This window comes from Caenorhabditis briggsae (genome assembly GCF_000004555.2).
Source record: "Caenorhabditis briggsae complete genome, chrIII, whole genome shotgun sequence".
NCBI classification, from domain to species: domain Eukaryota; kingdom Metazoa; phylum Nematoda; class Chromadorea; order Rhabditida; family Rhabditidae; genus Caenorhabditis; species Caenorhabditis briggsae.
The window spans coordinates 6,714,916-6,737,496 of NC_013490.2; the positions used below are offsets into that span (position 1 = coordinate 6,714,916).

Consider the following 22,581-nt stretch of genomic DNA (forward strand, 5'->3'; position numbering starts at 1 on the left):
GCATTAAAATTGTTTGAAGTTGTGTTTTTTTTTCTAATTGGGAATTCCTAATTAACTCTTGTCTAAAGTTTGTTTCTGGAATATTCGCAGTATAAAATTAAACCGGACAGAAGCTCTCATCTTCTTAATGCCTGTTAAACTTGTCTACTTTCATGAATAAGAAATTTGTTGAAATCCAAAACTGAACAAAAAATTCTTATCAAACAAGGTTACAAAAAAACAGGGAAACAAAAAGAATACTTGAAAAATCGAGGTCCGATTTTCTAATTTTGAACTTTGTTCCAATTTTTTTTTGAGTAAAAACATTATTTGACAGAATTTTTGTTCATTTTTTAATTGACCCCAAAATTATTTTTGAAAAGACATGAATAAATTACTGGAACTCCAGCCCGTTGCAAGTATGCGAAAATATCATCACTCTTGCTATAAATCCACAAATCTTAACTTTCTAAATTCTCATTTTTCTTTTTTTTTTCTGATACTTTTATCAAAAAACTCTGTCACCAACAGAACAAAAACAAAACGAAACGTTTTGTATAAATTCAAAAAAACAACAAAAAACAATAAAGGCTTAAAGAAGCCAAATGGCTAATCGGGAAAGTCAAAAAAGGTATAGTACAAAATCAGCGCAGATATCCCATAAAAGTTAGCAACAAAAAACCTTGAATGCCAAGAAGGAAAAGAGGAAGAAGAAAAGTTTGCAAAAGCGATACAGACATCCGCGTCGTATTCTATGAAATAAAAGCGAAAGTGACTACTGGATGGACGAGAAGACAACAATCAGATCTTGTCCTCATTCTTTTCTTTTTCCTTCCATCCAACATAATCTAAAAGCATCCTCTTTTTGTCTTTTTCTCGAGTTAAAAACATAAACAATCCATTTAATCCCAGTCAGTTTATTTAATTCAGTTTCATTCGAGAGTGCACAATTTACAATCCATAGTCATAATTAGGAGTTCCTTTCAAATAATCATTGAAGAATCCGACGCCCATTTCAGTTGGTTGACTTGCAGCAGCCACTTCTGGAATCGAGTCCAATGTTCTGTACCATTTTGCCAATTTTGGGAAGTTTGGTCCTGGGAAAGATTCAGAAGAAAATGGAGAGTTTGGAAGAATGTGGGAAAGCCAGAAGACACGTTGATAGTTCGGGAAAATCAGGTAGTCGGCGAATCCTGGTTTGGCCTTTCCTGAAAGAATTCTATGAAAAAAACTGTAGTGTTATCAGTATAATACTTAACATTGTAAAGAATAATTGTGTTTTATAGTTAGAAAAATAATGTTTTTTTTTTTGGAAAAATTGGCATACCGTAAAACTTTTATAAGAAGAGCTCTCACACTATCGCGTTTGAGCCCCGTTATCTCAATTACTATGAAAGGTATCAAAAATGTGTCAACTGACAAAAGTCTGATAGTATGATTAACATTTTGTCAGTTGACAGCTTTTTGATATGTTTCACAGAAACCGAGATATTAGAGCTCAAAAATCTTGGTTCAGGGAGCGTTAAAGTGCTTACGGTATTTTTGTTCTGGAAAAACACAATTTAAAAAATTTGCATGATTTTTCTTTTAATTTTATAGAAAACCAATCTCTACTGAATGCCTCCTTACGTACCAGAGAAGAAATCTCCAGTCAACAACTTCTCAGCATCTTCAAACGCCTTCACAAGAGCAGCGTATTTCTCATCACGACCCTCCGGATTATTGGCAGCCTGTGCAGCAGCGTAGAATGCTGGAGCAACTGCAGCGAGCCTTTCCAACAACAATTTTTGTTGAACCTTTTCATATGGATCAGATGGAAGAATACGAGATTCTGGGAACAAATCATCCAAATACTCTGGAATGTGAGCCGATTCGATCACATGTTTCTTTCCTTCGTCAAGCTCCAAAGCTGGCACTTGTCCCTTGTAATGCTTCGAGAAGTACCAGTCTGGTTTCTCTTTCAAATGAATATTGATCACTTCACTTGGAACGTTCTTTACAGAAGCGTAGATCAGTGCACGTTGAGCCCATGGGCAGAATCGCATGTTGTAAATACGGTAGATTCCAGCTGGTGGTGGAGATGGCTCCGAGTCACCTGTAGAGTGAAAATTAAGAAGAGCAAGTTAACTTTTCTGGTTCTCAACCAGGTTCAGAAAATTTTTAATTGAAACAATAAGAATTTTAAGCTCACATTGAACTCGGAATTGATATATTTTCAGTGACCTAGAAACCCTACATTTTAATAATATAAATTGTTCGTTTTTTTTTAATTTGTCGGTAATTCCGAAATTTATAAAATTTTCTCAAAATTATACAAAAACGTCATTTCCGCAAAAAAATGAATTGGTAGATATCCATAAAATTTAACGGAAATATTCCGAATTTTTCTATAAGATTTCTCAAAAACACCGGAAAAATAAAATGGCACCCTCTAATTGAACGGCCCCTCTAATAGAGGGGCACTCCGGAGAGACCACTAGTCAATTAAAAAAACCAACCATTTTTGAGCACTTTCGAGTTTATTCCAGCGAGCACGGGCATTGTTCTTCGAGTAGAAAATTGATAGATTTTTCTGAAATTCGGACTTTATATAGCGAGTCAGGAGAAAAAAAAGTTGGAGGGACAGAAGTGAACAATAGCGGCAGAGAATAATTTCCGGTATAACTTTAAACCAAAAAGAAACAGAAAATGAAATGAGAAAAAAACATTCTAAACTGGCAGAGGAGTAAAGAACCAAACACCAAATGTTCCTGTTTTTTAAATTTCGGTAAACAGATGTCAGAGACAAAAACAATTGTTAGAAATTATCTACTAGAAAGTTTAATATTTGAAAATTTTAACCGCTAGAGAATACTTTTAAAAAATAGATCATAGAAATTGATCTCTCAGTTCAAAATTTTTTGGTCGACTGTCAAATTGTGCCTTATTTATATACAAGTACTTGGTCAGAAAGAACGAAAAGGAGAAGGAGGCCCGAAATGATGACAAACATCAGTTTCTTCAACTGTCTGTGTCTCTTCCTTCGTTTCATTGTACTACGATCTACTTTCAAGGATGGCAAACCAGAGATTGAACTAGAATGATCTCAATTCTAAGTCTAAAATTACCTGGCCAGCATGAATTATCGGATTTGAGAAAGTAGAGAAGTAAAGGTCTGAAATTGAAGTTGTCAAAGACCTGAAGAAAAAAAAAGAAGATACAAGGAGATCACGTTCAGGGTTAGAGAGGAAGAGATTTAGATATAGAGAGATGACATAAAAATCTCTATTTGTCAGCAAAACAAGCGCCGTGTTCGTATGTTGTAGTTCAAAAAGTAGTGATGACAATCCGAATGGATCTCTTTCCAAATGGGTTTGATCTATGTCGGGAGACACAATTTTTTATGACTGGAATATAGAATTTTGTAAAAGTTTGGAATTGGAAACATATCACTTGGGTTCAGGCGAGGGGGTCAGAAAAAGCGCCCCAGCAAACATAGTCATAACATAGTTAACATAGTCTCCGTGTTTTATTGTGTGTGATCAGGAGAACAATACTAAAAGAAAGATGAAAAAAATGACTCGCACTGCTTATCAAATTTCATCAGATAATGTGACATTTCATGGTTTTTGTAGGCAAATTGGGTATAATGAAACTGTGAGAAACTGTAGAAAATCACAGAGAGAAGTCAACTTGAAAAAATTATGTGTAGCCAGGCATATACAGGGTGACCGACAATCAGGGACGTTTCTAAACCTCTCCCATTTTACAGAAAAAAAGTTTTAACTGTAAGAAATTCATCAAATTGTTCAATGTAGCAAAAAACGACCTAAAGATCGGAATGAAAATCCAGAATTTAACAAGAAAAGCGAATGATATTTCGAGAAGAAAAACGAAATTGATATGCCATTTATACCATTGAATTTGCAGCAAGAGGATATATATTTTTTATAATGACCCGTAAGTTTGGGATCAAAGACGTCGGGAACGAGTTTTTCGAGAAACGGAACCCGGAATACGGAATTCAGACCGTTCCAGTTCAAAGAATTATTCTTAAAAACATATGTTTATTTGTGCACAGTTTCTAGCCAAAGTTTGAGATTTCAGTCACAGAGGATTCTTGAAAAATAACATTTATGCTGCAGACGTGGAACGAACCATTTTCCTCAGAATCCGAAAACCGGAATCCAGAACGAAACATATGTAATTTTTGGGGAATAGAATACGGAATGCTGAATACGGAATCCGGTACGAAAAAAAGAAATCTGGAATTTAGACACTGAAATAAAAAAATCATGGAATTTGGAATTGAAACTCGAAATCCGGTCATCTGGTTTGGAACCAACTCAAATTGTACTCACAACACGATAAATCATAGAAAAATTGTATATTCAATCAATTACTGATTATTCTTTTATCTGAAACTACAGAGCATCAGCGTAAAACCTGTAATAGAAGGGCCCCACACTCTCTAATTCAAGCTCAATTATCTCAATTCCTATGCAAGATACCAAACATGTGTCAACTGAAAAAAAAAATTCTGGTATTATGATAAAAAGTTATCAATTGACTACTGTTTTATATATTTGACAGAAACCGAGAAAAATTGGATCAAAGTTTAAAGTTTTGGAGCCCTTCTATTACATGTTTTACGGTAATAATCTTGGAAGTGGTTAGAAAATAAATTTTAAAAAACGAGACACAACTGAAAGCGAATCTGGAAACTCCCACGATGAATAGAACAGAACGGATCTTTAAACATCATCTCTTCTCCGTTCCTCTTCTTTTTTTTCTTTTTCCATAATCGCTCATGCGCAGAACTTGTCTGAAAAACGAGCAAATCGAGGGTTGTCAAAACGAGAGAAAAAAACGCAAGAGATTTGGAATGTATGGAGGAAGGAAATTCTTTTTTCGCGGGTTTTAATTTCTATCCTCTCATTCTCTCTTCATCGAACTCCATTAGTTTACACCCAAATCATTTTCCTAGCCACCTGTTTTTGATTATTTTTAAATGAAAACCTTTGGGGACTTCTTCAGACAGAGTTACCCTTTTATTCAAACCGTCTAGACTACTAAGGAATCAAAAATATATCCCTATCAGAAGTACATCGTCTGATTTTGATTTTAAACTTTTCTAATTTTTTCTTTTTTTCTTGGAAAAGCTACTAATACGGAACATTTGATGAAATTATACAACATAAGTATGTCTAACACTTTGAGAGATCCTCAAAACATTTTTTCCCTGTGTTAGGAAACGAAATTTCTGAATTTTGCTGAAATTTAAAGTAACACTGATTTTGATTCTGCTTCCAAAATTAGACATTTCTAATGTGTTATTTCTTCATTTTTCAAGAGACTCCTTATTTGAAAACGACAAAAAATATCGGTTCGAAAAAAGTCCTAAACTTTTACTAAGCATGACGTCATGTCTCGTATTCTTCAAATGATGAAAAATCTCGAGAATCCTTTTTTATGTCGGAATGTTTTTGAATTGTTATAAATTTTTCCTGCCTCAAAAGTTTTACTAATTCATTTTGTACCTTTTATAAATGTTCCATTTGTTATTGCCATTTCTGGAAACCTGAAAACAGTTCACCTGTCAAAACAGGGATATTTGAAAAAAAAGACCAGAATTCTCAATATTCTCTTATGATTAGTCACTTCCAGATGTTCAAAGAACGCATTTTTTTACAAAGAAAACAAGGTTTCACACATTTCTGGAATCTCAGATATCTGTATTTTTATCTCAAGTCAAACTTGAAACAACAGTAATTTAAAGGCGTTTATTTTTCAGTCGAAATTTATTTAATCACAGGGTTCTTGGGAGACGTCATGTTAATGCGCTCGAACATATACTGTAATAATCTGGTAAATTAACGTTAGTCTTTAAGCGAACGTTTTTAATTGAACTTCTTCTGACATTCACTACTCAGAGTGTCTGCATTCTATCGGAAAAATATTTTTAAAAACGTTCCGGAAAAACACCGTGTTTGTTATTTTCGCCTAGAGTTGATTTACAATGAGCATGGTGTAAGTTTTTTTGTATAACATACGCTAGAACATGAGACACGGTGATTTTTTCGGAACGTATTTTACAATAACATTTTCCCGCGCTTTTCTCCGATGGGATGCAGGTACAAAACCGTAAGACTAGGCGATTCAATTCGAAGCTTTCGAGACAAACGTTTTTACAGAATATTAGATTTTGAGCGCCGCTCTGAAATACCGTAAAAACTCTATTAGATAGCTATGGCCCTCTATTGTTCGGGATGGCCTGGGGTGGCGCTGTATTAGGGGCTGACATTCAATTAGAGGCTGGCACTTTATTTTTCGGCGCCGATTTCCTATTGAAACTCATCACAAAAGTACCATATTTTTAACTCTTTGATACAACGACTTTCGAGTTTTTTCTCGATTTTTCTTCTTCTTTCTCAGAGTCTCACTGACTTTCGGTGTCTGATATTATCCTAAAACTGTTTTGAAAAATACAGTACCTCTTGTGATCTTAAAATAACATGAAAATCAGAAAATGATTATTTGTGCTTATAATTATTACATTAACTTTTAACATATTGACATCATATCAGCAGTGGCATTCCCAATATATTAGAGACTGGCATTCAATTAAGGGTGGCTATCTAATGGTTTTTACGGTAATCATCATGTGAGATGATTCATTCTGAAACTTCTTTCGATTTAAGATATCAGTTTGAAAAGCGCCGTTCAATTTCTAAAACTATATATGCATTTTTCCTTTGAATTTAAAATATTTAAAATCTTAAATAACTCGCTGATAGATTTAGATTCTACTGATTCTGCTAGTCACACCACTTTCGAAACTACATATAGAATAAAATGTTCACACATTCGGTTTAAATGTTTTTCCAGTATTTCGGAACACTCTGAAATTCTTTAAATTTTCAAATTCCTTGTGTCACTAGCACTGCTTTCTCTCTCTATCTGTTTTTCATTCTGTCTGCAATTCTCTTTCCCCTATTTCTTCTCATCTGATTGTTTTTCGTCTTCTAATCCCGCCACGTTTCCCAATTCTTTTCATGTTTCATTTTCCCACCCATCCATCCATCGCCATTCCTCTTCTTGTGTTATATTTTTTCCCTTGCCAAAAAAAGTTCGCCTACAATAGCTCATCTAATGAGATTTTCTTGGGCGGTGAAAAGGGAAAAACGACAGGCAAAGTAAACCAAAAACAGAAAAAGCAAAGAAAGGAAAATAGGAGGAAGGGAATTGATGAAAAAATTCAAGTTTACCCATTCCCCCAAAGATTTTCCCTTATCCACACGGGGAGTTAGATTGCTAGGTTTCAGTAGACAGAACGACGTCTTTTAGTCCCATTTCGGAATAAGATGGATATTGGAAAATGAGAATTTGGAGACGACTTTCTTGATGAGAAAAAGAGCAACAGTTGAGTTCCGATTCCCATCACAATTGTTTCATGTTGGGAAAGTCACATGACCCTCCCAGTTCTATTTTCGGTTTGGCAAAGTTTCGAGAAAATGAGCTCGACTTTTATCTTCAAGTTAGACTTGGGAGATCTACACAAATCACAAAAATCCTATTCATGATCCAGTGGTTATCGTTGTTGATCATGACTTTTCTGACTAATTAACCAATTAATGATCAGAATGACTAACTTCTGGAGCCAGATAGAAATACCGGTGGGATATAAATGTCATATGAGCTTTATGGTTGTTTTTCAAAGCTTCAATGAAACATGTTTTGAAATCAGAAAGCACAAAAAGTGCTCGAAGGAGTTTAGATTCCCTTTCGGTACCTTTTCCACCCTTTCTATCGAAATATTTCTCAAAATCTGTGTTTCTAGAAAGTACCCTATTTTTTATGTCACTAGATGTTACAAAGCAATTTCTCTAACTGAAGAGGGACTCAGAGACAAATTTTGTGTAATTTTTTGCATTGAAATGTTCTTGAAGTTATGTATTTTCATAAAACTACTTTGAAAAAATTCCGAAAAAAAAACTGAAATGTTTGAAAAACGCAGTCCTAAATGGAATCGTTCTCAGTTCTAGCCCAAGAGGGTTGCATGAATCCTAGTCCAAGGCCACTGTGTGAGCAGTTTTTTCATTATCAGCTAATTGCCAGGTCAACCAGACTTTGTTTGCTCTCTACGTCGAGTTTTCAATGAAACTATTCAATTTTTTAAATACAGTAAAAAATCGATCGGAAACTGTGAAAAATTCTAAAAAATTGCATTAGAACGAATGGCCTTGGACTAGGATTCCTACGGCCTTCTTGGACGAGAACTAAGCGCTCATGAATTTTCGACGGCGTTTTTTCAGACGGGTTTCCATTTTTTTCGGGACTTTTTCCAAGTAATATTACAAAAATACATAACTTCAGGAATATTTTAATGAAAAAAAAAGACACAAAAATTGGTTGGAACCCCACTTTGATTTTTTTAAACAAGTCAGGTTCCTTTTCAGTCAAGAAAGATGGATAGGCATACTTTAAATTGTCTATAAACACTAACCAAGCTTTAGTCTATTCTACAAATGTTCAAACTTCAATCATCCTAATTTACACTCTCCGTTCACACTCTCCGTTCACACTCTCCGTTCACTCTCCGTTTATCAGTGTTCTTCCGAGAGGAGCCCACCCAAACAATTTCATTACCAAGAGCAAAGAAATTCGCCCGTTTCTTTTTTCTCTTCCGCTTTTTACTCGAGCATTTTTCTCCTCTCTAGAAGATTAACGAACACATTTTCTCTCAAAGTCACTTTAGAATCTGCGACGTCTTCTGCCTTTCCGACGTCTTTGCCGTTTTTTTCTGTTCACATCCCTCTTAATCAGGAAAAGAGGACACGCCCATCTCGCAGCACTCTTTTGTTGATTTCTTGAACCGAACTTCCCTCGCAAAAAAAAGAGTTCCAAGTCTCGTTTGGAGATCATTCTTTTCGTACCTTATGACTCTGAAAATTCTATTGCTACTTTGGTGTCTAAAAACATGTAATTAACTTTCAGATGATTGTTTTCTCTCCGTTTTTTCTTTATATTAACCTGCAATTAAAAAAATATCGAGAAGAAAAAAAACACTATGCCGGAGGGCTTATACTACTAATGGATAGAGTTTAGTTACTTTCAACTATACTAACTGACGTTCTTTTAAAATTATTATTTTGATGCATCATCTAGGCATCTCCATAATTCTGTAATTAGTTTCTATGACGGAAATTAATCAATGAATTGAGAAATAACATGTTTATTATTGCTTTTCTAGATCCATCTGTACATTGCTCATTAGAATTTCCGACGCACAAACTACATTAACAAGTTTCTCGAATTTTGAAAATCAAAGGTTCTGCTGAAACTGTATTTTAGTTAAGAAACGATTATTGGTTTTCCAAATTTTAGATTATCAAACATAATTATTCTGGTACCAAAAATCGGAGCCGAAGTTCCCAGCTCCCACAACGACAAATACCATAACCTAAAAATATGTTTCTGTTTTCCCAAAAAAACCGAAAAATATAGAAAATCTGCACAAAAATCCAGGAACTAACAATTTTTAGGTTACGGTAGTTGTCGCTGTGGGATCTTTTCCCACGACTCCGGCGTTTCTCTTCCACAGCTACGACTTTTGGTACCAGAATAATGGTTCTAATAAGTTCGGTACTCTTTTAGAAACGTTTTTTATTTTTTCCAAGAATTATGATACTGTAAGTACCATACGGCTCCAATGAACCGTAATATTCAAACCACATCTAATAGGAAGAAATCTATCCTATTCTCTAACATCCACGTAGAGTCACAAAAGTCTAGAACCCGTCACTTCTCTTCTCAATACCCGTTCCCAGTTGAATAGGTCATTATCAATTATTCATATTTTGTTGCATGCCCTTTCCCTTCTCTCCCTATCTTTTTGTCACTCGTTCGCGAGGATATTAACCCGAAACTCGTCAAAAAGTTATGTTTTAATTGGAATGTTTCGACCGCATTCTCCTATTCACATCTCCTGACAAAAATGTCCCTTTTTGGCAGAATTTTCAATTTCTTTGCAACTCGAAAAAAAGTTCGTTTTATTCTTTCTCGGTTCATTCGATCTATGCTCGTTTCTTCTATTCTTCTTCTCAAATCAACCACCATATTCAGGCATTTGGTCTGGATAATATCATTCTTACTCTTTTTTTTTGCAGAATGATACCACCGCCTCCGAACACATCTTCCCTTACGTGTACTCCAGAAGAAGAATCTGAATACTATAAAGATGTTGAACACATGTTCGCAACCCTCTATTTTTTCTTACCATTTAGTGCAGCTGGAGCTTTTATCGGTGAGACTGGAAACTTGAAGCTACCGTAATCCTTCCTTATATTTTCAGCAAATGTGATTTATTTGATTGTGGTTACTGTAGGAATCCGGAAAGGTAAATTACCTTTAAAACGATATGCATTGACTATAAACCGAACATGCGCCGATATTTTCACAATTCTGGTCGGCGCCTATTTTTATATGAAACAAAAAATGGAGAGATGCGATTCCCATATTTGCCTCCCAGTGGAATCTGGTGTCTCGCGATATGTACTTCAAGTTGTATTTGTTTTAAATTACTGGTGTGTCAGTTTGTCATATTCTGGAATTGCTGTTCTTACCAACTACGCTGTTAGAGCACCTTTACAGTTAAGGTATTCATTAAAATTGATCTCAAATTAACTAAAAGGGAATTCAGGTGAATCTAACTTCCATGAAAGTGGCGAAATATATAGTGATGGGGTGGATGGCTCTTCTCTTTTGTTTTTTCCTATGTGTCCTATTGGTTCATCAAGGAGAGTTGGATTATAACAGTAATTCCGTTATCCATTTGTTTCTCGATGACTTTGATTCTGATGAGGTGGGCGAAACCGGAAATTTAAATCTGAATTGTCAGTTTTCAGTACATCGGAGAATGGATCGTTGATCTGTGCCAGCATATCAATACACATCCAGGAACACGGAGTCTTATAGTTACAATTTTGCCACCGATACTCTTTTATTTGATATCCGTTGTCAGCTATGTATTCATTATTCACCTCCTATTCTCCAGGAGAAAAGTTTCCTCATACCACCGACATTGGGGATCGATGCTTCGCCTTGGTATTCATTTAATTCTATTTGCTGGAACATGTGCACTAACTGGAACAGCTTATCTCGGATCGTTTTCTATTGGAAACTTTTGTGAGCAGCATCAAAAGGTTGGTTTGTGGAATTGCTGTAAACACTCAAATATGTAGAAGGCCAGCCTAATAACTTTGAGCCAATCTAGGTCCTTGGAAAAGATTTTTAAAAAAGTGGTCAACTGACAAAAAGTTTATCAAAATATTTTTCAAAAGATATTTTTAAAAACGTATTTTTCAGTTTATTTTCAGTTGATTTTGATCAATTTCCGGGGTCTGGAGCTCGGCTGTCAAGTTTCCGATCACTTCGAAAACTTTGTAAGGTGTACATTAGACCTAGATTGAGAACCTCGCATTCACAGATTTTTTTTGAAAGTTCCTAGTTTTGCAGCATCGCAGCTTCAAAGTTGACGGTTTTCTTGGTCTTCTATTAGATTGTTTACGGTAATTGGTTATCGTTAGGTAGCGTCTTCCATTAACTTTGCCAACAAAAATCATGTTAATTCTGGGTTCAATAATTCTTCTGATATAAAATTTCATGCTTCACTTCATATCCCCAGTTCTTCCAGTTTCAGAACGAACCAATGTGTCTAGAAGCAGTCGTATCATACATGTGGAACACAGCAGCCGCTCTCATCGGATGGATATGCCGAATGGTCATCGACGCAACAGTTGATACGGTAGACATTGCGTGCTTCTTCATTATTCATTCGAAGGTACCAGTCAGATTTCTCTCATTGATTCCAATTTCAGTTAAATGACGACGTGCTTCGGCGAACGTTTTTCAACAGTATCCGACATCGCTTGTCCTATGGTCCTACTAATACGGCTAATGATGTACGATTATGCATCCCTTGTTTTGTTTGGTAGTTCAGTTGTCTAGAGTTTTCAGGCTTTTTATGTGAATTCTAAAAATGTCTCAAAAAATGAGAACTCCAAAAAACGGCAACTAAACAAAACATCGCTTATAATTAATCTATTACTAACTGTTTCTTCCTGATTTTCAGACAAAATTAATATTGAATCAAATTGAGGTATGTTGAGATTTCGTATAACTTCTAGTCATTAGTTTTTATTACTCACTTATTGCACTTGCGCGTTCATCACTTTTTGCACAACCCGAATAGTTTCTGAGCATGTTTGTATTTTCTTTTTCTATCATTACGTCGTTAGAAATATTTTTAAAAAATTGTAAGTAGATGTTGTCCCACTCTCAAACTATCTGAAAATCCTATTTTCAGATATCCTGTCATAAAACATCAACTGGTCCGTCTAGGAAATCTGAAAGCGTCCAAATGGAATCTCTCATCAAAAAACCGCCATCCAGAACTCGGAGACTTAAAATTACAGCACAAAAAAAAGCAACGATTCTGGAAGAGAGTATCGCTTGAAACAATTTTTTTTCTATCCGCTTTGTTTTTAATTTTAATTGCAAAAGTTGAATTTTGTTGGGGAGCTAAATATTTATATATTGAAAAAATTGAAATTGAATTTTTCCTATCATATTTGAAAAGTACCCGTTCAGAATAAATATAATCAAAAAGGAAAGAAGATCATTTGTCGACACTAAACTCCACATGACTTTGGGAAGCAGGACTCTTTACTTCCACCATTCCACTGATCAGTCGGTCAAACTTCTCGTTCATTTCTTTCCTCAACATTTCCATCAACTCCACTGTATTCAGATTTTCTTGTGATGCTCTGAAATTTCCTCTTGATACTTTTTTTTCAAATGGTCATGGAATACCTTAAAACTCCTCTGGGTGGTTTGACAATCGATGCTTCTAAAGAAGTTCCATTTATGGGAAAACTCATTGATGTATCTGTTTTTCGAAGTGCACTATGAGGTGGTTGAGCGAAAACTGGCAGCAGTTTTGGCTGAAATTCATACTTTAAACAATTCGGACTAAAATTTCTCACCGCGAATGAAGATGTGAAAGTCTCAGATAAAGGTCTATCAGGTAGTTTTGAATCGGCTTCACTGGCTCTTCTCTTCGGATGTTTTCTTACTGGAGCCTCTTCGCTAATGATTCCCGGAAGCGTTGAATTCACAGGAGGAGTATACAGAACTGATGATTTACGCGACCTGAAAAAACGGTAGCTCATATCAGTGACTTAAAATTCTCAGCGATACAATTATAATACAAACTAGAATCGAAAACTGAAAATAAAAGCGTAGAAGTAGAAGGAAAGTACTTTAGGAAAAACCTCGTCTCATCAGCCTCTTCATCGCTGGAACTTGTCTCATCTGATTTATCTTCTTCTTCTGATTCTTCTGCCACTGATGGTCGAGTCTTTGGTAATCTCATACTTCCACCGTATACTCTTGCTCTCGAATTCGTGCTCATTGTGCGCATTATGTCCCGTTTAACAGCGTCAATATGAGACGAACTGCGCACGATTTCTCTTCGACGATCGTCTCGGAGTTCATATCTGAAAATAAGAGAAAGTCGATGTGTATCTACCGTAATACCTGTATTTAATAGAAAAGTCCCTCTAATAGAATGACCTCCTTCAAAATTGCGTTTTCGAAATTAAAAGTTTCCGTAAGTTTGAGTAAAAAAATCACCGGAAATTCCACAATTTTACAACAATTTTTGGAAACTCTTATTTTCTCGAAAAATTGCATAATTTTGGTGAAACTTATAGATTTGCATGAAATTTGATAATTCACCAAAAGTTTCTATGAAAAATTTCGGAAAAATAGCCGGAAAATAGAAGAACCTCCTCTAATTGAAGGGCCCCTGTAATAGAAGGGTTCTAATAAAGGTTTTACGGTATACCGGATAGTATTAACATGAATTTAAAGCTGTACCTTAAACTACTAATGTCCTGTTTGATTTCATGAAGATCATCTTCATTAACTCCATCCATTTTCATTTCTTTCTTTGTTTGATGTATGAATCTTGCCACAAGTCGTTGAATTATACTTGCATATGTCAACGGTGCCTTTCCAGAATCATCATCTTGACCTCCAGATTTTTCCATTTCATTCCTTTTTCGAGAGTAGCCAGGGCGCTGAAATGCTTTCTTACTCTATCTCATTGTCTTTTATGCCAAACTTACCCGAATCGTTGCTCGATTCCGATTCTTCTGATACGTGTATTTCCCTAACAGCCATCTTACTGTATTCAGAAGGCAATTCACGAAATTGATAAGAGATTTCGGTGTGATAATGATGTTGAATGGAGGTGGAAGACTGGACCCTTCATCGAAATGAGCCATCCAGAGTTTAGTTCGATGGAATTTCCACTCCAGATCGGCATGATCATTGATAATTTGGAAAGAATGAGACATCATGGCAATTAACATATTCAGAAGTACAATGATTGAAGTGCAGTGGTACATAATGAACATTCCTTGACCAACCCACTGCGTGATTTTATGATTTTCAATGACATCAGTGTCTTCTGGTTTGGTGATAGAGAACAAGGACCAAAGAAGTGTCAAATAAGAATCAGCAATCGAAGAAAACACATTTGTACTTGATCTACACGTGGAACCGGGTACGCAGACATCCGTATTCGGATCATAGTACCAGTAAAGTTGAGCCAGTCCAATTGAGAAGGAGCTGATGATAAGGACAAAAATGAAACAGAATTTCGCAACATCCACAAGCATACATCCGAGGGAGATCTGAAAAGTTTTATTTTGAAAAACAGTTCAGTTCATTTACAAAACCTGAAGTGGTCCCAAGTAAGGATTCGTCTGAAAGAGATAAATGATTCTAGCAAATGAGAAGACGTTTCCAACAGCAAACAAGGCTTCAGCCACCAGCATCGGTTCTTCCGATTGCCAATGAGTTCGAACCGTATATCGATATGGATCTTCGCGATATGTGAAAATGTAGTACGCGCTTAATCTGAAAATATTTACCATTGTGGCCTAGAAGAGTAAACTTGCAAAACTTAGGCTATCATCCAAAAATGGACTAAACGCATTAGTTTTGCGGTTCAAATATTCGTTAGAAAATATTTCGAGTTCACCCGTTTCCGAAAATTTTATTTTGAAAAACACACCAATCGTACCTAATGGAAATTGTGCACAAATAGAGACAGATCATGAGGAAATCAAGCCAATTCCACCATTGTCTCATGTATCTCTTGAATCCTTCTTCCCATAATTGCTTGATTTCTGACCATAACATTCCAATGACCCATGTGAAAACTAGAGATTCCACCCATGTTGCAGGTGGTCCTCTGTCTGATGCTCGCGTTACACCACCCTGAAAATTCAACAGAGGAATTGAAACAAATGGCATCCGAAACTCACTCTTTCTCCTTTCTCATATCGATAATCTTCAAACGTTGCCCATGTTAATAATCCCAGAAATGTTGCAAAAGAAATTGAATAATAGAAAAATTTCATGAAGGGCGATCGGACTAGTTTTCCTAAACGACTTCTTGGCATCTGAAATGAATGAGTTGTTTCAGGGAGATCCTAGAAGTAAAGATATACTCACTAAAATATACAGAAGACAGAAAACGGGCCAGAAGGCTAATAAGAATGCGTAGAGAAAGAAGCTGGCCCATGTTCCACTCTGTTGACGATATGGAATCCCTTCGTACCAAATTGATGTGAGCAATTGTTGGCAATGGGGGTGTGAAACAAACTGAAAATTTTTACAAGGCAAGTTTTTTCATAGGAAAAGGTAATAACTTACAGCTTTCTGTTCATATTTGATTGCCAGTTTCAGTCTGGCAAGAGATAGTTTGCTTGCCCATAAATCGATATTATCATTGTTATCATTCTCCTTATTTAAAATTGCAATCACTTCTTCAGAACTCCGACACTGGCTCAGCAGATCACAGGAATATTGTTTACATTGCTCCGAGAGCTGAAGGTATGTCTCTTTGAATTCATGCTCCTCGAATGCCAATCTTTGGAGAGCCCAAGAAAGTTTAAATGCTTCGTTTATAGGATCCGAACTGGTAAGAGACATATAGGCAGGACTTGCAAGTGCTCGATATGTATTTATCCGTTTAAGAGAGTACTGTAGAGAATCATTCAGACGCTCACGATCACAGGTCTCACAGATACAGGTATGGCTGAAAAAAACAGAAAAAAATTTCCTCGAAATTTATGAACCAATACTCACTTATGCGGAGGATCAATTTTGGCATCTTTCCTTATCAACATTTGCAAAATTTCGAATTGGTTGAGTTGAGCAGCCAGAATAACCGGAGAAATATCACTGGAATACTCGGCACTTGCTGCCTCTGAAGGATCTAGAGCTTGCGTCCAACCCTCTCCAAGCATTTCCTTTGTGATGTTCGGATGGTTCACAAGAACTTCGACCAGTCGATACACTCCTGAAATGAGAATTTTCTTTGGAGGGTAAAGATTTCTAGTTTTACCTTCTCGGATCGCACACAATAATGCATTTCCTATTCGGATATCTGGTTGTTGAAGAAGCAATTCCACGACTTCCATATTCTCATTATCAACTGCGATTTCCAAGGCAGTTCGACCCATTGAATCCAGACAATTCACATTTAGACGACGTTCACCATCATGCTGAAAATGATAATTCACTTTATTGAAGAAAAGCTTAAGGGCTTACATAATCCAGAAACTCTTGAAGAGTGGGCTTGTTTCCGAGTTCTGCTGCTTCCAGGAATCTAAAATTCGTTGAGATTTTCGAACCTTTCGGAATTTTCATATGCTGTCTGGGAACTGGGAATATTCCTATCAGCTATATTCATATCCAAACTTTATGAGTATAGTTCTAGATATTCAATCAAAGAGAAAGCTCAGAAAGCTAAAATTCTCTCTGTTTTCCCGATTCATAAATTTCTTTCCAGCTGATCAATTTTCATAATGAAAATGTCCTACCTTCTCTCTTCTGGACTTATCATATCATTCGTCCGGATATGTACTGCTGCCGGTGGAGGCATGTTCGTTAAATTTCGATTTCTTGGTCGTGGAGACGGAGCACAACGAGAGAATCGACGTCCTTGGGCCGACAGCATCCTTCAATTTAAAACAGTTTTATTCAATTTCCTTTGGTTTTCTAGGTTTTCGGGCCCTCAAATGTTTCTTGAGTTTTTTTTCTAGTTGTCACAAAAAAGAAACCAGAGATTCTTCTCAGTAAAATGACATCGTGTGGGCTCGCGGAATCAGGAGACAAAGAGTCACCACTAAACATTTGATTGTCCAATTTGAAAGAAATAAAGTTTTTTGTTTTCCTGATATCCCTCACTAGTTTTATTACACCTTTTGCGTAGCAGCATCATCTTCCCCCGCAGGAGCTTCTAAAGTTAGATTTAGCAGTAGTCAGTACTCGAAAAACTTATTAACTCAAGTGGAGGGTCTCAAGGAAAAAAATGGGAGCAAGAAGAAGTACCGGACGCCATCCTCCATTCCAATCATTCTCTCGTCTCGATGACGTCCTTCTCTCCAGATTTAAAAGGATTTATTGATGTGTATTTGAAGGAGGATACTGAAGAAGAAAAATAACAGTTGCACTTTAAAAACAATTTGAGATAATTTGAAGAAGGAGAAGAAATAGAATATATCTGTGGGCCAGCTTCAACACATGATGATGAATGAGAAGAAACAAAAAGACCGAGACAAATTGAATGGAAAACGAAAACAGATGTGTTTTGTGTTGTTGGTTACGGCGGGAGTGGATAAAACTTTGAAATGACAGGGAACTCATTCTAAATATTTGGTAATGCTGTTTCTATCAAAACTGAAAATTAACTTTAAAAAGAGCCAGGGACTCAAAATTAGGGATCTAATTTCTTTTTAATTTTGGGTTCCGATTTCTCTTTTTAATGGGGGATTCCGACCAAAACATATTTGTAATTTTTCAAACAAAAAATGTTCTAAAAGTTCTGTATTTCCAAAATATTACTTCGGAAAAATTCTGAAAAATCGCAATCTTTGAAAAAACCGTAGAGTGTGAAAATTCGTCTAAAAAAGGTGGTGAATAGGGTCGAGAATTTGAATTCCAGCGCAGTGAGTAAACCTATTCCAAGGCGACGTGACGCTTTTTTCGAATGGCCGATAGAGGTTTCGTATGGTTTTTGCCGGAGATAAAAGCGGACAAATCTGGAAAAATTTTCAGGTAAAAAAGACGGCCCGCAGGCCTAGGTTTTCCACTGCGCGGGAACTCAAATCCTCGTCCCTATTCGCCACCTTTTTAGCGATATTTTCACTTTCAGCGACCTTTTCCGGGGATATCGGATTTTTCTCAATTTTCTCGCAAAAATTATTAAAAACATACGAAATTAGAAAAATTTTTTATGTTGGTTAGAGTCCCCTTTCAAGCTGATTTTTTCAACGAAATACAAATGTTATTCTGACCACTACGCCCACTATACTGAACAATTTTGTACCTTTTTGAACATGACTCAAAAATATATAAAAAACTAGACCAATAGTGTCCAGTGTGGTGTGAGATGCAAAGTCAAAATGGATGTCAGAACGTCTTTAAATTTTTCAAAAAGCGCTTCAAAAAAAAGCAAGAGACAATGGGATAGACCTCCCAGAGGACCTGACATATTCCTGAAAGTTCAAAAACAAGGGATGCGACACGTGGCGGATGTTTGAGCTATGATCTCAATGGTGACCACACCGGAGGAACAATTGTTTGTGTCTGGAGAAGAAAAAGATGAAGAAGAAGGTGATAGTCGGAGTTTGGTTAGTTAAATAAACAAAAACTTTGAAATGTTTTTTGAAAACTAGAAATTGAGATTTTCGAAAAGTCTAGATGCAAAAAATTTTGAAGTACGTTGACACTTTCTAGTTTTGGTTCTATGGAAACAATTCGGAAAGAGTACTTGTGGAAACTGGAGAGAGAAGAAAAAGAAGGCACAGGAAGAATCTAAAAAAATGCCCTAAGGGAAGGGAATGCCCAAAAAATCAGTGAGTGTGAAGATGATGATGGAGGAGAAGCAAGAAGAAGAAGGAACTACGGCGGTTGAATAAGGAGAATGATAGAAAGAAGAAAAAAGAAGAAGAAAACAGAAGATGTCGCCCGAGACGAATTTGACGAGATGAGCTCCCGTTTCTCTCTTGTCAAAACTTGTGTAATATCGAACACGAATAGGCTCCGCCCACTTGGCTTTTCCCTTTTTGATTCCCCTTTCCCACCCGTAGTTGAAGACGTCGTTGAAAACTTGGCGAAAAAAAAATTGAAAATAGAAAATTCTGTCGACCGAAGCATCGCTTCGTAAGCACCGCCCGGTAATCTTATTCGAAGAGACAGAGCGAAGATGTCAAAAGTTTTTGATGACGCCTTCTTCTCTCCTTTTTTTCGGCTTTGGAATCATAGAGCGAATGCTGCTTGGGTACAGTTGAACCTCGTTGAGAATTTTGGAAAAATTATGAAAGAATACAAAAAATAGTAGGGAAGATTGATGTCCCTGGAGACCAGTTATGTACTCACTCGAATCATATTTCAGCCCAAAGAGCACATTTTTCATCGGATGGACCGGAACTTGCCCGGGTTTTTTCTATCTTTCTCGCTTCTTTTTTCTGGTGAGGAAGTGTCATTTATTGGGGAAGAGAAGGGAGAAAGGGCATGGATCATTTTTTGTCTGCAGCTGGGAGTGTGAGGATGCAAAGAATTCGGAGTTTTTGGACTATTTATCAAAGTATATCGGTTCAAAAGGCTTGGTCAGAAACAGCGCCCCAGCGAACTTGAGAACCTTCTCATTTAAGAGCAACAGCATACGTCGCTGGATCAAACACTGTGGATGTGTGCCTGGTTTTTTACCTTTTTTATTTCGACCTACTGAAAATAAATACTTTCAAACATCTTCTCCGAATTTAAAGGAAGTAATAAAATTTGACTCTTTCCGGGAAGAACGGTCCCAAGAATTGCGACAACGGTCCCATTGTTTTGACAGCGGTCCCTATGTCCCGAGAACGGCCCCAGCGTTCCGACAACGGTCCCAACCAGGCTTAATCTGGAAACCCTATTCCCGAAATACAGAAAAAAAAACGGAATGGTCTTTTAAAAATCCAGTGGAAAAGTTTTACTTATACTTTACTTATACATTTTACTTATAGATTTTACTTATACTTGCGAATTTCAGGACCTTTTTGACAGGAATTTTTCACAAAATGATACGTTTTTTGTATTTTAGACTTAAGCCAAAACGCCTTTTTCCGGCACTGATGTGAACAAGGCGTTTTAGCCTAAGCCTATAATTATAAACAAAATACACTCTGAAAAAATTCCAGTAAAAAAGTGCTGGAATTCTCAATTATCGGCAAAATGTTCGTTTTTGTTGCTGAAATATGTTTCTTTGTTGAAACGAAAATTACAATTTCCGATGTTTTGAATAGGGTTTCCAGATTAAGCCTGGTTGGGACCGTTGTCGTACCCTTGGGACCGTTGTCGGAACGTTAGGACCGTTGTCGGAACGTTAGGACCGTTCTCGGGACGTTGGGACCGTTATCGAAACAATGGGACCGTTGTCGCAATTCGTTGGGACCGGCGGTCCGATGATGGGAAAATTTATACCAGTTATATACAGCCGGTTAAACTTAAGGGCTCTTTTGGGGCCATGCATTTTCAGTTCTATAAAATTTTAATCAGCTCAAAAACCGATTCTCTAAATTTTTTAGTCTCTCAATTTCTAAACTTTCGAGTTTCGAATTTTCGAATTACTGAGATTTTCAGTTCCCAAATGTTTTTTGCTTTTCTGAATTCCGGAAATTCGAAAAGTTAGCAATTCGAAACATCGAAAGTTAGGGAATTAAAAGTTTCGGAGATTCTGAAACTAAAAAAACTTAGACATTACATAAAATAAAAACTCCTGAACTTGCATATTCAGATGTAAACTTTAAAATTTGACTATTCTAGAGAAAATGTCAGTAAGCCTGAAATTCAGATATCCAGATGTTTGGAACTTCCGTAATTCGGGAATTCAAAAAATCCGTATTTCACAATTTCCGAAATTTATAGCAGTAGTTTCAGTGATTCAAAGTTTTGGCATATTCGAAAATTTGGAATTGAGAACTTTAAGTGTAACAGTGATCAGAAGCCAGGGGGTTGAGCCAGGGGGCATAATCCGACTGGTTAACTTTGAGCTCATATATCTTTTTCCCTGTGAAAGATATCGAAACGTGGTCAACTAATAAAATGTCGATTTTAATATCAAAAATATTTTGTAAATTGCTTTTGGATATCTTCCACTGGAACCGAGATACATTAGTTGAAAGTGAAAAGACTGGGTAGCATACTATTAGAGTTTTTATGGTAGCTGTGTTCGTTAGTACCGGTCTTATTATTTTTGCTTATACAATTATGTTGTTCTCTCCTATTTATTTCATGAACTCAATTTGGAAATATTATATCTGAAACCCTGTTTTTTTTTAGTAGAACTCTGAACATCACTGAAAATGAAACTATCAAACAATTGAAAGTCAAAAATATCTCTCAGAAACTCTTTGTTCTAAATAAGAACTTCTTATTCTATCATTCCGTTCAAAAACCAAAAGAAAGGAAATGAAAACTTACGACTCCGTGTCGAGATACTGATACGAATTTTTGTGATTCATCGTCGTTGGCTTGTCTCAACCAGCTCTTTCTTTTTCGACGTCTTCTCTCTCGACAAACTCGTCGTCATTTAATTTTGATGCTGTGCCTAAATTTCTGAAATCTGTGGACTACTACGATGCAAAAAAAGAAAGAAACGAAAACGGAATGTTAATCAAATAACAGGAAAGGAGGGATATAGGAAGTGATTGTTTCCAAAAGAGTTTTCAGAAAGTGAACTGAAATGGAAAATTTTAAGAAATTCATGGGTTTTCTTTAGTCAAAAAAAAAACAAGTATGAAGACCATTCTCTGTTAAAATGTCTCCAGGGATTCTGAAGAAAAGAAAAAAACTTCAGTGAAGAAAAGAAATGTAGACGACGATTTTATTGGGACTGAAAATGGAAAAAAGGAAGGAGATAGCTGAAGATGGTTCCCACGGTTTGAAGGGAAATTAGATACTTCTGGACCCAAATTGCGTGACATTTTTTGAAGAGATGCTTTGAGAATATGGAAGAAAGATTGAAGGAAAGGAATAGTAGGTTCCAACAGAGCGTTCGATACGTAAACCAACTGGAACCAATTGGCAGGAGTCTTATGAAAATCATAAAAAAGCGAAGGTCTCTACGAAAACATTAGGATATGAGTAGTAGGAGTCTTCGCTTCAGTTATGCTTCATAAAATTTTTACCCAGGTGCATTCGATGTGTCTTTTTCGAAAAAAAATGTTTTGAACACGGATAATTTCGAAAATTTTTCGAAAGTTCGTTTAAACAGTTTTCTGACCATAAAAATTGACGGCCTAGAAAACTCAACTTGCGAAAGTTTTGAAACCATGGTAAACACAGGTAAAATGCGAACGGATCCGTTACGGACGCTCAGCGTTCGCGCGCGGTTGAAATAGGAACCGCATACGGACCGCACGCGACCCGTTTTCAGAAAACCACAGCACATTATTCCGTATTCCTCCGTATTCTGTCCGTTCGCGAACTCCGTATCCGATC

The 22,581-nt window shown here is 36.4% G+C and overlaps 4 protein-coding genes across 4 annotated transcripts in view; 1 reads left to right on the forward strand and 3 right to left on the reverse strand.

The window, feature by feature from the left end:
• Positions 1–930: 930 nt before the first annotated feature.
• Cbr-gsto-2 lies at positions 931–2,520 on the reverse strand (the record flags this gene model as incomplete). Its single annotated transcript, XM_002642105.1, has 3 exons — positions 931–1,187; positions 1,613–2,074; positions 2,478–2,520. The coding sequence occupies 3 exons, from the start codon at positions 2,518–2,520 to the stop codon at positions 931–933; spliced, it is 762 nt and encodes a 253-aa protein (XP_002642151.1).
• Positions 2,521–10,209: 7,689 nt separating this feature from the next.
• On the forward strand, positions 10,210–12,475 carry CBG18104 (the record flags this gene model as incomplete). Its single annotated transcript, XM_045243923.1, has 6 exons — positions 10,210–10,264; positions 10,313–10,593; positions 10,661–10,822; positions 10,866–11,162; positions 11,660–11,800; positions 12,326–12,475. The coding sequence occupies 6 exons, from the start codon at positions 10,210–10,212 to the stop codon at positions 12,473–12,475; spliced, it is 1,086 nt and encodes a 361-aa protein (XP_045096389.1).
• Positions 12,476–12,637: 162 nt separating this feature from the next.
• Cbr-trp-1 lies at positions 12,638–17,056 on the reverse strand (the record flags this gene model as incomplete). The annotated part of the gene is made up of 13 exons (XM_045243924.1): positions 12,638–12,785; positions 12,832–13,170; positions 13,293–13,517; positions 13,900–14,120; positions 14,151–14,720; positions 14,766–14,946; positions 15,113–15,309; positions 15,357–15,494; positions 15,547–15,696; positions 15,748–16,132; positions 16,183–16,601; positions 16,648–16,705; positions 16,920–17,056. 13 exons carry the CDS (start codon positions 17,054–17,056, stop codon positions 12,638–12,640), a joined length of 3,168 nt encoding a protein of 1,055 aa, XP_045096388.1.
• Positions 17,057–21,370: 4,314 nt separating this feature from the next.
• The window catches only part of CBG18102, a gene marked incomplete at both ends in the record, with an annotated part of 3,216 nt that continues 2,005 nt past the window's right edge, over positions 21,371–22,581 (reverse strand). The window contains one exon of the mRNA XM_002642102.2: positions 21,371–21,437. Within this exon, the coding sequence (XP_002642148.2) occupies positions 21,371–21,437 (67 nt within the window). The remainder of the gene's footprint in view (positions 21,438–22,581) is intronic.